Source organism: Cnephaeus nilssonii (genome assembly GCF_951640355.1).
Source record: "Cnephaeus nilssonii genome assembly, chromosome: 24".
Lineage (NCBI taxonomy): Eukaryota > Metazoa > Chordata > Mammalia > Chiroptera > Vespertilionidae > Cnephaeus > Cnephaeus nilssonii.
In genome coordinates this window covers 3,906,087-3,920,805 of record NC_137095.1, presented here as the reverse complement: position 1 = coordinate 3,920,805, position 14,719 = coordinate 3,906,087, and the positions used below count along the sequence as shown (strand labels likewise).

Sequence of the window (14,719 nt, the reverse complement as noted above, 5' to 3'; positions counted from 1 at the left end):
TGGGGACCGCGGTGCAGGCGTGGGGACCGCGGTGCAGGCGGGGGGACCGCGGTGCAGGCGGGGGGACCGCGGTGCAGGCGGGGGGACCGAGGTGCAGGCGGGGGGACCGCGGTGCAGGTGTGGGGACCGAGGTGCAGGCGGGGGATGAGGTGCAGGTGCGGGGACCGCGGTCCAGGTGTGGGGACCGAGGTGCAGGCGGGGGACCGAGGTGCAGGCGGGGGGACCGCGGTGCAGGCGGGGGGACCGCGGTGCAGGTGTGGGGACCGAGGTGCAGGCGGGGGATGAGGTGCAGGTGCGGGGACCGCGGTCCAGGTGTGGGGACCGCGGTGCAGGCGGGGGACCGCGGTGCAGGCGGGGGGACCGCGGTGCAGGTGTGGGGACCGCGGTGCAGGCGGGGGGACCGCGGTGCAGGTGTGGGGACCGCGGTGCAGGCGGGGGGACCGCGGTGCAGGCGTGGGGACCGAGGTGCAGGCGGGGGGACCGAGGTGCAGGCGGGGGGACCGCGGTGCAGGCGTGGGGACCGAGGTGCAGGCGGGGGGACCGAGGTGCAGGCGGGGGGACCGCGGTGCAGGCGGGGGGACCGCGGTGCAGGCGGGGGGACCGCGGTGCAGGCGGCGGTCCAGCCGGGCCACGCGCGGACCGGAGCAGCGCCCGTCCCCACACACGAGGGCGGCTTCTAAAGCAGACACCGCCCGTGGGAAGCTGGGCTCGTGGTGCCAACAGACTTTGGGGGGTTCGGGGGCGGCGGAGGCTTTGCTGTGCCTGCGGGACTGACAGCTGGAGCACCAGTCCCCCCGGATCCAGCGGAAGCCCGCTGCCGGAAGTCCCGCCCCATCCGGAAGTGGCGCGCGCCTGCGCAGTGTGCACCGGCCGGAGCTGGAGCCGGAGCCGGAGCTGGTGCAGCTTCCTGACCCCTCGGCGCAGCGGTCCGGCCGCGGGAGCCTGCGGGGCGGGATGGAGCCGGCGGGCGGCGGCGGCGGTCTCCCCGCGGACCCGCCGGGCGCCTTCGTGCTGAGCAACCTGGCGGAGGTGGTGGAGCGGGTGCTCTCCTTCCTGCCCGCCCGGGCGCTGCTGCGGGTGGCCAGGTGAGCGGCGGGCCGGCCGGGCTGCGGGCGGGTCCGGGCGGGGCGGGGCGGGAAGGACGCCCGCTCAGCTCACCGCCTTTGTGGTCGCGCCCGCAGCGTCAGCCGCCTGTGGAGGGAGAGCGTGCGCCGGGTGCTGCGAGCCAGCGCGGGGTGGCCTGGATCTCGGCGGGCCCGGCGGACGCCGGCCCCCCGCAGGAGCACTGCCTGGTCCGCGCGGCGGCCGCGGAGCTGCAGGCAAGTGGGGGACGCGGGGGCCGGGGGGTGCACGGGCCGGTGCAGTGTGTGTGTGGGGGGGGCGGGGGGTGCACGGGCCGGTGCAGTGGGGGGGGGCGAGGGGTGCACGGGCCGGTGCAGTGTGTGTGTGTGGGGGCGGGGGGTGCACGGGCCGGTGCAGTGGGGGGGGCGGGGGGTGCACGGGCCGGTGCAGTGGGGGGGGGCGGGGGGTGCACGGGCCGGTGCAGTGGCGGGGGGCGGGGGGTGCACGGGCCGGTGCAGTGGGGGGGGCGGGGGGTGCACGGGCCGGTGCAGTGGGGGGGGGGGGCGAGGGGTGCACGGGCCGGTGCAGTGTGGGGGGGCGGGGGGTGCACGGGCCGGTGCAGGGGGGGGGCGGGGGGTGCACGGGCCGGTGCAGTGGCGGGGGGCGGGGGGTGCACGGGCCGGTGCAGTGGGGGGGTGCACGGGCCGGTGCAGTGTGGGGGGGCGGGGGGTGCACGGGCCGGTGCAGTGTGGGGGGGCGGGGGGTGCACGGGCCGGTGCAGTGGGGGGGGGGCGGGGGGTGCACGGGCCGGTGCAGTGTGGGGGGGCGGGGGGGTGCACGGGCCGGTGCAGTGGGGGGGGCGGGGGGTGCACGGGCCGGTGCAGTGGGGGGGGGGGCGAGGGGTGCACGGGCCGGTGCAGTGTGGGGGGGCGGGGGGTGCACGGGCCGGTGCAGGGGGGGGGCGGGGGGTGCACGGGCCGGTGCAGTGGCGGGGGGCGGGGGGTGCACGGGCCGGTGCAGTGGGGGGGTGCACGGGCCGGTGCAGTGTGGGGGGGCGGGGGGTGCACGGGCCGGTGCAGTGTGGGGGGGCGGGGGGTGCACGGGCCGGTGCAGTGGGGGGGGGCGGGGGGTGCACGGGCCGGTGCAGTGGGGGGGGGCGGGGGGTGCACGGGCCGGTGCAGTGGGGGGGGCGGGGGGTTGCACTGACGGTGAGGGTGCTGGGCCGGTCTGTGAGCGCGAACTCTGGTTGCACCCCAGTTTCTCTCACGGGGTTGTTTTTTAGAGTTTGGGGACCATTTGCTCGGACACGGGAACATTTTGAAGCATCTCCTAAGGAGGTGCCGGGGTTTCGCTGGGCCCTCCCTCACGCGTTGGGGCGCCGTCCGCACCCGGAGCTTTGCTGCGGGGCTCAGGCGGCGGGACCCTCTCCTCCCGGGCTCCGCCCCCCCCCCCCCCCCCCCCAGGAGCGAGAGCTGCTGCCCCTGTTGGTGCGGAAAAGGCGGCGGAGCCTCTCAGAGCTCGTCTGAACCCACACATTTCCTTAATCCCCGTGTCCACTTCGGGCCCCGATTGCAAACGACGGGCAGCACCTGGGCCGGTGGAGACTGAACGGGAGCCGGAGGCTGCCGGTGACGGAGGCTGCGCTCCGGGGGCGGGAGAGGAGGGAGGAGCCCTCGGAGGGTGATTGTTCCGCCGCCCCCCCCCCCCCCCCCGTGCTTCCCTGCGTGTCACCCGCAAACCGAACCTCACAGACCACCGTCAGGGTGCGGGTGATCGGCTGACACATTCCTACCGGCTCACCCTCGGCTTCCGTCTCCCGTTTCGCCACTTTTCCCAGGCCGTCCCTCAAAGCCAAAGGACTCAGCTTAGAGTTTTATGTTGCATGTATTCGTCCTGATTCTTTTTTAAAAATACATATTTTAAAGTTAATTTCAAGGGGGAAGGGAGAGGGGGAGAGAGAAACATCAGTGAGGAGAGAGAATCATGGATCGGCTGCCTCCTGCACGCCCCCCACCTACTGGGGATGGAGCCCGCAATCTGGGCCTGTGCCCCCACCCGGGATCGAACCCTGACCTCCCGGTTCCTAGGTCGATGCGCAGCCCCTGAGCCACACCGGCCGGGCCTGTCCTGATTCTTGATTCTTTGTCCTGGACCCTTTTCTCCCAGCTTTTCCTGGACTTTCACAGCTCGGACACGTGTGTACATGGCAGGCTTTCACAGCTCGGACACGTGTACATGGCAGGCTTTCACAGCTCGGACACGTGTGTACATGGCAGGCTTTCACAGCTCGGACACGTGTACATGGCAGGCTTTCACAGCTCGGACACGTGTGTACATGGCAGGCTTTCACAGCTCGGACACGTGTGTACATGGCAGGCTTTCACAGCTCGGACACATGTACATGGCAGGCTTTCACAGCTCGGACACGTGTGTACATGGCAGGCTTTCACAGCTCGGACACGTGTACATGGCAGGCTTTCACAGCTCGGACACGTGTGTACATGGCAGGCTCTCACAGCTCGGACACATGTGTACATGGCAGGCTCTCACAGCTCGGACACGTGTACATGGCAGGCTCTCACAGCTCGGACACGTGTGTACATGGCAAGCTTTCACAGCTCGGGCACGTGTGTACATGGCAGGCTTTCACAGCTCGGACACGTGTGTACATGGCAGGCTTTCACAGCTCGGACACATGTACATGGCAGGCTTTCACAGCTCAGACACGTGTACATGGCAGGCTTTCACAGCTCGGACACGTGTACATGGCAGGCTTTCACAGCTTGGACATGTGTACATGGCAGGCCGGTCATGTACTAAAGCTTCTGTTGTTGGTTAGGTTGACATTATGTATCGTTGGCTGATGCTGGCCTGTCATCATTGCTGATATTATCTTTGATTTTTTTTTTTAGCAACATGGTGTCACCCAGATGTTGCTACTGTAAACTTAACTCTTCCACATAAGTGTTTGGTGGGGAGATACTTTGAACCTATGTTTATATCTTGTTTCAAAGTATTCATTTATTTATATCTATATAGACTTTTAGTCCCTTTTATTCAGTGGCACTTGGGGGAGCCCTAGCCGGTATGGCTCAGTGGATAGAGCGTCGGCCTGCAGACTGAAGGGTCCCGGGTTCGATTCCGGTCAAGGGCACACGCCTGGGTTGCAGGCTTGATCCCCAATGGGGGGCGTGCAGGAGGCAGCCAATCAATGATTCTCTCTCCTCATTGGTGTTTCTTTTTAAAAAATATATTTTAATGATTTTTTTACAGAGAGGAAGGGAGAGGGAGAGAGAGTTAGAAACATCGATGAGAGAGAAACATCGATCAGCTGCCTCCTGCACGCCCCCTACTGGGGATTGTGCCCACAACCAAGGTCCATGCCCTTGACCGGAATCGAACCCGGGACCCTTCAGTCTGGCGCTCTGTTCACAGCCAAACCGGTTAGGGCTCATTGATGTTTCTATCTCTCCCTTCCTCTCTGAAATCAATAAAAATGTATTTCACATTAACAATAAACTATCTGTTGGGGGAAACCATCTCAAACCACGTGGGAAAGGAACCAGCTGCAGGGAACATACAAGGAAGTGGTGTGTCCGGGCGATCGATCGTAAGCACACCGGGCTGCTCTGGCGGAAGTGAGGGCCTGGGATGTGTAATGAAATACCGAGCGTGCTACTTGCTGAGCAGTTTCTGTTCCTGCAGTGCCTGTGCCGATAGAGCAAGTGGCCTCTGGTTTCTTTCTCTGTTTTTTTGCTGGTACTTCATGTTTTTGTTTCCATCACCATGAGAATGGGCTTCTTGAGTGAGTCGGGGATGAGTTTGCCCGGAAGAAATAATTGATGTTTCACAAATGACTGAGCTGAAAATGCAAGAGCGTGAGTGAAGAATGAATGAGAAGTGGAGGGACTCAGAATGCCAGCATTGACCGACCGGAGTGGGGGGGGAGAAGGGGGGCAGTCGCCGCCGGGACGGGGGTGACACTTGAACCATTTTAACCACAGAAGCACGCGTCGCTTCCCGCGCTCTAATTCCGGTTCATTTTCTCCCCGCAGAACGTGCACATCTTACCGCAGACAGTCCTGTACATGGCCGATTCGGACACCTTCCTCAGCCTGGAAGAGTGTCGGGGTCACAAGCGAGGTGGGTGTTTGTCTCCTTATGTGTGTGCTTCCTTTTTTTTTTTTTTTTTAATATACTTTATTGATTTTTTTACCGAGAGGAAGGGAAAGGGAGAGAGAGTTAGAAACATCGATGAGAGAGAAACATCCATCAGCTGCCTCCTGCACGCCCCCTACTGGGGATGCGCCCGCAACCAAGGTCCATGCCCTTGGCCGGAATCGAACCCGGGACCCTTCAGTCCTCAGGCCGACGCTCTATCCACTGAGCCACACCGGCCAGGGCCTTACGTGTGTTCTGTTTGCAGTTCACTGTGGTCTTTGTCCCGAGAGCGACTTGAGTTCCCGAGGCTCTGGGCCCACTTAGCCCCATGGAGTGCATGACTGCATTGCCTTTGAAGAGCTGTTGTTGCTTCAAAGATTGGTTTCTGAACCTGGCGGGACCCTGGAAACAAATTCTTTAATTTTCTTGTTTTAAAATATTTCCAACCTCCAGGCACTTTTTTTTTTTTTCATATATATCTTTATTGATGTCAGAGAGGGAGAAGGAGAGAGAGAGAGAGAGAGAGAGAGAAACATCCATGATGAGAGAGAATCATGGATGGGCTGCCTCCTGCACGCCGCCCACTGGGGATCGAGCCTGCAACCCGGGCATGTGCCCTTGGCTGGAATCGAACCTGGGACCCTCAGTCCGAAGGCCGACGCTCTACCCACTGAGCCACACCGGCCAGGGTCAGGCACTTCTTTTTAGTACTGAAACAGGATGTGTATCTGTGACTATTCAAGCCTTTTTGTTGTTGTTTGATTTTCTTTTCTTTTCTTTTTTTTTTTATTGTCTAAAGTTTTGCATATGTCTCCTTTTTTCCCAATTGACACCCCTCCCCCATCCATTCCCACCCCGGGCAAGCCCCCACCGCCCCAGTGTCTGTGCCCATTGGCCATGCTCATACGCATGCGTACAAGTCCTGTGGTTGCTCTCTAACCCCCCCTCCTCCCCTGCCATTTGTCTCTGGATCTATTCTTGTTCATCAAATTATGTTGGTCATTATATCCCACAAATGAGTGAGATCATGTGGTATTTTTCTTTCATTGACTGGCTTATTTCGCTCAGCATAATGCTCTCCAGTTCCATCCATGCTGCTGCAAATGGTAAGAATTCCTTCTTTTTTATAGCAGCGTAGTAGTCCATTGTGTAGATGGACCATAGTTTTCTAATCCACTCATCTGCTGATGGGCAATTAGGCTAAATCTTAGCTATGGTGAATGGTGCTGCTATGGACATAGGGGTGCATATATCCTTTCTGATGGGTGTTTCTGGTTTCTTGGGATAGATTCCTAGAAGTGGGATCACTGGGTCCAATGGGAGTTCCATGTTTAGTTTTTTAAGGAAACTCCACACTGCTCTCCACAGCGGCTGCACCCGTCTGCACTCCCACCAGCAGGGCACGAGGGTTCCTTTTTCTCCGCCTCCTCGCCAGCTACTTGTTTGTTGATTTTATTCAAGCCTTTCATGGTGTTAGATGAAGGGGCCCCATTCACTGGAGGTATGGAGACGCAGTGCGACCTTGGCTCCCCGTGACCTTGGCTCGCAGCGAGAAGCAGTAGCCTGTGTCCCAGGAGAGGGGGGCGCCCTGAGACCTGAGTTCGCCTGCGGCTGTGGGTTACCTTCCCTTCGAATGCTGGGGCCTGTGTCTGCAGCATCTCTGTGCTGAGAAGAAGGTACAGTAGCTCGTCTACAATCCAGCTGCTGCTGCTGCTGCTGCCAAGTGTAACGTCCTTGGAGCAAAAGCTGTCCGTGGGCAAACTGGTGATGCTAAAGGTCACCTTTGGCATCTATAATAATAAAAGAGTAATATGCTAATTAGACCGGACGTCCTTCCTGACAAAGCCGGGGCGGAGGGAAGCCGGTGCCTCAGCCGGGGGAAGGAAGGCCTACTCTTGCATGAATTTTCATGCATCGGGCCTCTAGTTAAAACAGGCGTCCTCAGCCGAAACCGGTTTGGCTCAGTGGATAGAGCGTCGGCCTGTGGACTGAGGGGTCCCAGGTTCGATTCCGGTCAAGGGCATGTGCATTGGTTGCGGGCACATCCCCGGTGGGGGGTGTGCAGGAGGCAGCTGGTCGATGTTTCTCTCTCATCGATGTTTCTACCTCTCTATCCCTCTATCCCTCTCCCTTCCTCTCTGTAAAAAATCAATAAAATATATTTAAAAAAAACAAAAAAAAAACAGGTGTCCTCAAACTACGGCCCGCAGGCCACATGCGGGTGTTTTTGCCGTTTTGTTTTTTTACTTCAAAATAAGATATGTGCAGTGTGCATAGGAATTTGTTCATAGTTTTTTTTTTAAACTATAGTCCGGCCCTCCAACGGTCTGAGGGACAGTGAACTGGCCCCTGTTTAAAAAGTTTGCGGACCCCTGAGTTAAAATATAAAACAGGCCCCACCCAGGATCGCATTTGTTTTCATCAGCATTTTAGTGGTTTTATTTTTTAAATAATATATATATATATATATATATATATATATATATATATATATATTTTATTTCAGAGAAGAAGGGAGAGGGAGAGAGAGAAACATCCATGATGAGAGAGAATCATGGATCGGCTGCCTCCTGCACGCCCCGCACGGGGGATGGAGCCCGCAACCCGGGCATGTGCCCTGACCGGGAATCGAACCCTGACCTCCTGGTTCCTAGGTCGACATTCAGTCACGGAGCCGCGTGGCCGGGCTTTATCAGCGTTTGGAGACTTCCGTGCACAGCTTTCTGGCTTCAGCTTTGTTCGGCGTTTGCCTTTCTTTCCCTCCGCGCCGTGGGACGCGACCTTGGGCGGGTGACCTTGACTCCTTGTGCCCCTGTGTTCCTGCAGCCAGGAAGAGAGCGACGATGGAGACGGCCATCGCCCTGGAGAAGCTGTTCCCGAGACAGTGCCAGGTCCTGGGGGTCGTGGCCCCCGGGATTGTCGGTGAGAGCAGTGCCCACCGGGCGGCCTCCCACCCCGTATCCCTGCGGGTCCTGTCCTGGGAGCGGGGGGGGGGGGGGCGTGGGGGGTAGGGGGTGGGGACCTCCAAAGCACATAGAAGGTGGTCCTCCTTACCAGGGTGTTAATTCGACTTCTGTGACTGTGGTTCCTACGGCCCATCGCAGGGCTGTCTGTATGAACCAGCTGTACTGCACGTCTTTCTTCTTCCTCTTTTTTAAATGTATTTTTATTGATTTCAGAGAGGAAGGGAGAGAGAGAGAGAAACATCAGTGATGAGAGGGAATCATGGATCGGCTGCCTCCTGCACACCCCCCACTGGGGATCGAGCCTGCAACCCGGGCATGTGCCTTTGACCAGAATCGAACCCGGGACCCTTCATTCCTCAGGCCGATGCTCTATCCACTGAGCCAAACCGGCAGGGCTCTTTCTTCTTCTTTTTAAAAAAATATATTTTATTGATTTTTTACAGAGAGGAAGGGAGAGAGAGAGTTAGAAACATCGATGAGAGAGAAACATCGATCAGCTGCCTCCTGCACACCCCCTCCTGGGGATGTGCCCGCAACCAAGGTACATGCCCTTGACCGGAATCGAACCTGGGACCCTTCAGTCTGCAGGCCGACGCTCTATCCACTGAGCCAAACTGGCCAGGGCGATGTCTGTCATTCTTAATGACTAAATTTCATTGTATAATGTAACTTTAAAAAAAAATTTTCAAGAAAATTGATCTTTGATATATAATGTAACTTTTAATCTTAATGCCAGTTTTTTGTTATGAAAAATTCTCTGATAAAAGTATTTCTGTGTGTGTGTGTGTGTGTGTATGTACTTTATATAATGGTCAAATATTTTAGCTCAGGGTACATTTTTTAAAGCGGAATTGCTGTGAAGAAGTATTTACCCCCCCCTCCCCCACACACACACACACACAACTTTTTATTTAGAAAAACTTCAAACCTATAGAAAAGTTGAGCCCTAGCTGGTTTGGCTCAGTGGATAGAGCGTCAGCCTGCAGACAGAAGGGTCCCAGGTTCGATTCCGGTCAAGGGCATGTACCTTGGTTGCAGGCACATCCCCAGGAGGGGGCATGCAGGAGGCAGCCGATCTGTGATTCTCATCATGGATGTTTCTCTCTCTCTCCCTTCTTCTCTGAAATCAATAAAAATATATTAAAAAAAATAGAAAAGTTGGAAGAATAATAGTACAATACACACCCCCACGCTCTCCCATCTAGATCCACCATTTTAAGAAGTGTGGCAACACTAACTTGTTTCTTCGCAAACCATTTGCGAGGGACTCGCAGACCTCAGGACTCTGTACCCTCAGACGTCAGGGCTGAACGCGTTCTCGGGTAGTGGCCTGGGAGCCTGTTGGCTGGTGATCATGCGCGCTGTTACGAAAGGAATCCTCCGTTTTGATCGACTCCGTGGACGAAACTGCTCCCCTTTCCTCCTAGTGACTCCCATGGGCTCGGGGAGCCATCGGCCTCAGGAGATAGAAATCGGGGAGTCTGGATTTGCCCTGCTGTTCCCCCAGGTGGAAGGAATAAAAATACAACCCTTTCGTTTTACGAAGAATCCAAAGAACTTAACGCTCGAAAGACGTCGCTTCACCGAAGTAGGTAAGTCGCGGTCATTACCGGCCCGTCCCCAGTCTTGGTGGTGGGTTCTGTTAGACAGTCCGAATGAAGCGCACGACCCCGGAGAGAGGGGTGGGCGAGTCGGACTCGCGGTGAACGAGGCTGGTGCGGTGCATTCTGAGCTTTATTTATTTATTTTTAAATGCGTGTTTAACTTTTAAAAAATATATATTTTATTGATTTTTTTTTTTTATGGAGAGGAAAGGAGAGGGATAGAGAATTAGAAACATCGACGAGAGAGAAACATCCATCAGCTGCCTCCTGCACACCTCCTACTGGGGATGTGCCTGCAACCAAGGTACATGCCCTTCACCGGAATCGAACCCGGGACCCTTCAGTCCGCTGAGCCACACCGGTCAGGGCGGAGCGAGGCCTTTTATCTACATCTGCAAATGAGTCGATCGGCACTTGCTGTTTAAAAAAAAAAGTCACTGTTGCCATAGAAACTTCCGTGGTGGCCCCTGGTGTGCGCGTGCCAGCCGCCCCTGGAGATAAGCCTCCGTTATTGGAACCGGCTCTGAACCCCGTGGGGGTAAAAGATTGTGCAGCCGCCAAGGGGAGAAATCTGTGAATGGTTTGCTAATCACAAAAGGAAAGGAGCCCTGGCTGGTGTGGCTCAGTGGATAGAGCCCTCGGCCTGAGGACGAAAGGGTCTCAGGTTCGATTCCGGCCAAGGGCACACACCTCGGTTGCAGACGCGATCGCCAGCCCTGGTCGGAACGATGCGTTTGGGAGGCAACCAGTCGATGCGTCTCTCTCAACGTCGATGTTTCTCTCTCTGTCTCTCCCCCTTCTCTTCTGCCACGTAGTTTTTGTTTTATTTTTTAACTAGAGGCTCGGTGCACGAAATTCATGCACTGGGGGCTTGCGGGGGGGGGGGGGGGGTGTCCCTCAGCCCGGCCTGTAACCTCTCGCAGTCCAGGACCCCTCAGGGGATGGCCGCCTGCCAGCTTAGGCCCACTCCCCACAGGCAGGCGGGCATCCCTCTCGCAGTCCAGGACCCCTCGCTCCTTACCACACGCCTGCTCGCTGCTCCCTCACGCTCGGCTCGCTGCTCCTTGGTGCTGCCACTGAGGCTCCCGCCACCGCTGCTGCACTCCACAGTCATGAGCCCGGCTTCTGGCTGAGCGGCGCTCCCCCTGTGGGAGCACACTGACCACCAGGGGCAGCTCCTGCATTGAGCGTCTGCCCCCTGGTGGTAAGTTCATAGCGACCAGTCATTCCACCGTTAGGTCTATTTGCATATTAGTGTTTTATTATCTAGGATTTATTTATTTATTTTATTTTATTTTTTTAAATATACCTTTATTGATTTCAGAAAGGAAGGGAGAAGGGAGAGAGAGATAGAAACATCAATGATGAGAGAGAATCACTGATTGGCTGCCTCCTGCATGTCCCCCACTGGGGACCAAGCCCGCAACCCGGGCACGTGCCCCCGACCAGAATCAAACCTGGGACCCTTCAGTCCACAGGCCGACGCTCTATCCACTGAGCCAAACCGGCCAGGTAGGATTTATTTTTATTGGTTTCAGAGAGGAAGGGAGAGAGAGAAGCATCAATGATGAGAGAGAATCCTGGATCGGCTTCCTCCTGCACGCCCCTTATTGGGGATCGAGCCTGCAACCCAGGCCTGTGCCCTGACCCGGAATTGAACCCGGGACCCTTCATTCCGCAGGCCGGCGCTCTGACCCCTGAGCCACACCGGCCAGGGCCTTAGTTTTTTATTAATACGGGGAAATAGTTGCCCCGACGTTGCGTCGTGTTGCAGTCTGCAGCCATCGGGACCCTCGGCGGCGTCCCCAGCTGCACCCGCTGGTGCGTGTCCGTCACGGGGAGAGCACGTGGCTCAGAGCGGGGACAACGGAACTTCTGTCCGCAGCGTCTCTCACGGCCGCCCCCTCCCCGCAGGCCTCCTGGACAACCCCGAGCTCCGCGTGGTCCTGGTGTTCGGCTACAACTGCTGCCGCGTGGGGGCCAGCAGCTACCTGCAGCGGGTGGTCCGCACCTTCAGCGACAGGAACGTCGTGGTGGCCGGGGGCCAGGTGGACAGCCTGGTGTCGCTGACCTCTGACACGTACGTCCACGCGTCCGATCCGCCGTCTGACCCGGGGTTTTGTGACCGCGGGTGTTCTTTGTTTGTTTTTTATTTTGTTTTTTTCTCCTCCGGCTTGATCGTGAGACACGCTGTACGGACACAAAACAGCAGGCAGCCGGGGTCCTCTTGGGAACGGAAAAAACAACACGAAACAAAACAGCCCTGGCTGGTGCGGCTCAGTGGGTAGAGCGTCGGCCTGCGGACTGAAGGGTTCCAGGTTCGATTCTGGCCAAGGGCACATGCCCGGGTTGCGGGCTCGATCCCCAGTGGGGGGGCGTGCAAGAGGCAGCTGATCAGTGATTCTCTCTCATCATGGATGTTTCTCTCTCTCTCTCCTTCTCCCTTCCTCTCTGAAATCAATAAAGAAATATATACAAAACAACAACAACAAACAAAACAGCAAGGAAGGGAGAGGTTCCAGAAACTTGATGGACCGAGCAACATAAAGCTAAAAATGGCCCTAGCTGGTGTGGCTCAGTGGATAGAGCATCGATCGGCCTGCAGTCCAAAGAGTCCCAGGTTTGATTCCCGGTCAAGGGCACGTGCCTGGTTGTGGGCTTGATCCCCAGTGTGGGGCTTGCAGGAGGCAGCCGATCCGTGATTCTCTCTCATCATGGATGTTTCTCTCTCTCCCTCTCCCTTCCTTCTCTGAGACCAATAAAATATATATTAAAAAAATAAATAAATAGAGCTAAAAATACCCTCCATGATTGAATATCTGTAGCTGAATATTCGGGGGGAAAAGACACCAGAGAGGTAAATAATACCGAAAAGCTGCATTTCCGAGACCTCACTGTGTGCAGGCGTAGAAGGACCAGGTGACTGTTAAGGCAGCGAGGAAGGTCAGGGACCCTCCTCAACACGCAGGAGTCTCGGTGCAGGTACATTTGCCCTTCTGTGCTTGTTTTAAAATATATATATATACTAGAGGCCCGGTGCACGAATTCGTGCATGGGTGGGGTCCTTCTGAGTGGCCTGTAGGGATCGGCCGAAACTCACCGTCCAGTGCGGCCTGCAGGTCCTACCTGCTGCTCCCGCCGCGGGCTCGCGCCCAATCAGTCCCCATCAGGAGAAGCTCGCACTGCCGCACCAGCACTCACCAGCCATGAGCCCTGTCTCTGGCGCCCTCCCAATGGGAGTGGCCGGTGGGATCGAGCTGAAACCGGCTCTCCGACATCCCCCGTGGGCTCCCAGATTGAGAGAGGGCACAGGCCAGGCTGAGGGCCCCCACTGGGCCCCCACGGGTGCACAATCAGGCCGGGGAGGGCCCGCCGGAGGGCTCCAGGGCGTGTCTGGCCCGTCTCCCTCAGTCCCGATCGGCCGGACCCCAGCAGCAAGCTAACCTACCAGTCGGAGCATCCGCCCCCTGGTGGTCAGTGCACGTCATAGCGAGCTGTTGAGCGGTCTTAGCATATCATTAGCATATTACGCTTTGGTGGTTCTGCCATTTGGTCTATTTGCATATTACCCTTTTATTATATAGGATATATATGTGTGTATATTTTATTGATTTCAGAAAGAAAGCGAGAGATAGAAACATCCATGATGAGAGAGAATCACTGACCGGCTGCCTGCTGCACGCCCCCCACTGGGGATCGAGCCCGGGACCTTTCAGTCCGCAGGCCGATGCTCTATCCACTGAGCCACCCAGGCTAGGGCTGTGTTTTTTTTAAATATATCATTGATTTCAGAGAGGAAGGGAGAGGGAGAGAGAGAAACATCCATGATGAGAGAAGCCTCCTGCACGCCCCACACTGGGATCGAGCCCACAACCCAGGCATGTGCCCTTGACCGGGAATCGAACCCAGGACCTTTCAGTCCGCAGGCTGATGCTCTATCCACTGAGCCACCCCAGCTAGGGCTAGAGATACTATTATACATGTGTATATTTTATTGATTTCAGAGAGAAAGTGAGATAGAAATTCAATGAGGAGAGAGAATCACTGACTGGCTGCCTCCTGCACGCCTCCCACTGGGGATCGAGCCCTCAACCCGGGCCTCTGCCCTGACCTGGAATCGAACTCTGACCTCCTGGTTCCTAGGTCGGCGCTCGACCACGGAGCCACGCGGGCCGGGCTGATCTTGCCTGTTGACACGTGCACGTTCCGTGTGTGTTGTCTCGTGGTGAACGGCCCCGTTTGGTTGCGTTTCCCCAGGAGCCCCGTGGATGTGGACGGCACAGGCGTGGTCGGGCTGTCGGTGAGCGGCCAGCGCGTGCAGAGCGCCACGGTGCTGCTGAGCGAGGACGTGAACGACGAGAAGGCGGTGGAGGCCGCCGTGCAGCGCCTCAAGGCCGCCGGCATCCCCGAGCAGGACACCGTGGGCTTCATGTTCGCCTGCGTGGGCCGGGGCGCCCAGTTCTACCGGGCCCGGGGCAACGTGGAGGCCGACGCGTTCCGGAAGGCGTTCCCCGGCGTGCCCCTGTTCGGCTTCTTTGGCAACGGGGAGATCGGGTGCGACCGCATCGTCACGGGGCACTTCGCGCTGCGGCGGTGCAGCGAGGCGCGGGACAGCGCGGTGCGGGACGAGGACCTGTTCCACAGCTACACCACCGTCCTGGCGCTGGTGCACCTGGGCGCCTCCAAGTGAGGCCGGGGAGGGGCGCCCCGCTCACACCTGCCGGGCCCGCAGTGCCCACACCTGCCGGCCTGCAGCGCCCACACCTGCCGGCCTGCAGCGCCCACACCTGCCGGCCTGCCTCGCCCACACCTGCCGGGCCTGCAGTGCTCACACCTGTTGGGCCCGCAGCGCTCACACCTGCCGGCCTGCCTCGCCCACACCTGCCGGCCCGCAGCGCTCACACCTGTTGGGCCTGCAGCGCCTAC

General features: G+C 58.1%; 1 protein-coding gene across 1 annotated transcript; it reads left to right on the top strand.

Annotated features, from left to right (window-relative positions):
• The first annotated feature begins 858 nt into the window (after positions 1–858).
• On the top strand, positions 859–14,484 carry FBXO22 (F-box protein 22). Its single transcript, XM_079764155.1, is given in 8 exon segments — positions 859–1,085; positions 1,182–1,222; positions 1,225–1,319; positions 5,118–5,205; positions 8,050–8,145; positions 9,617–9,781; positions 11,708–11,873; positions 14,051–14,484. Coding segments are annotated over 8 exon segments (1,215 nt in total). The 5' UTR covers positions 859–954; the 3' UTR covers position 14,484.
• Positions 14,485–14,719: the final 235 nt, after the last annotated feature.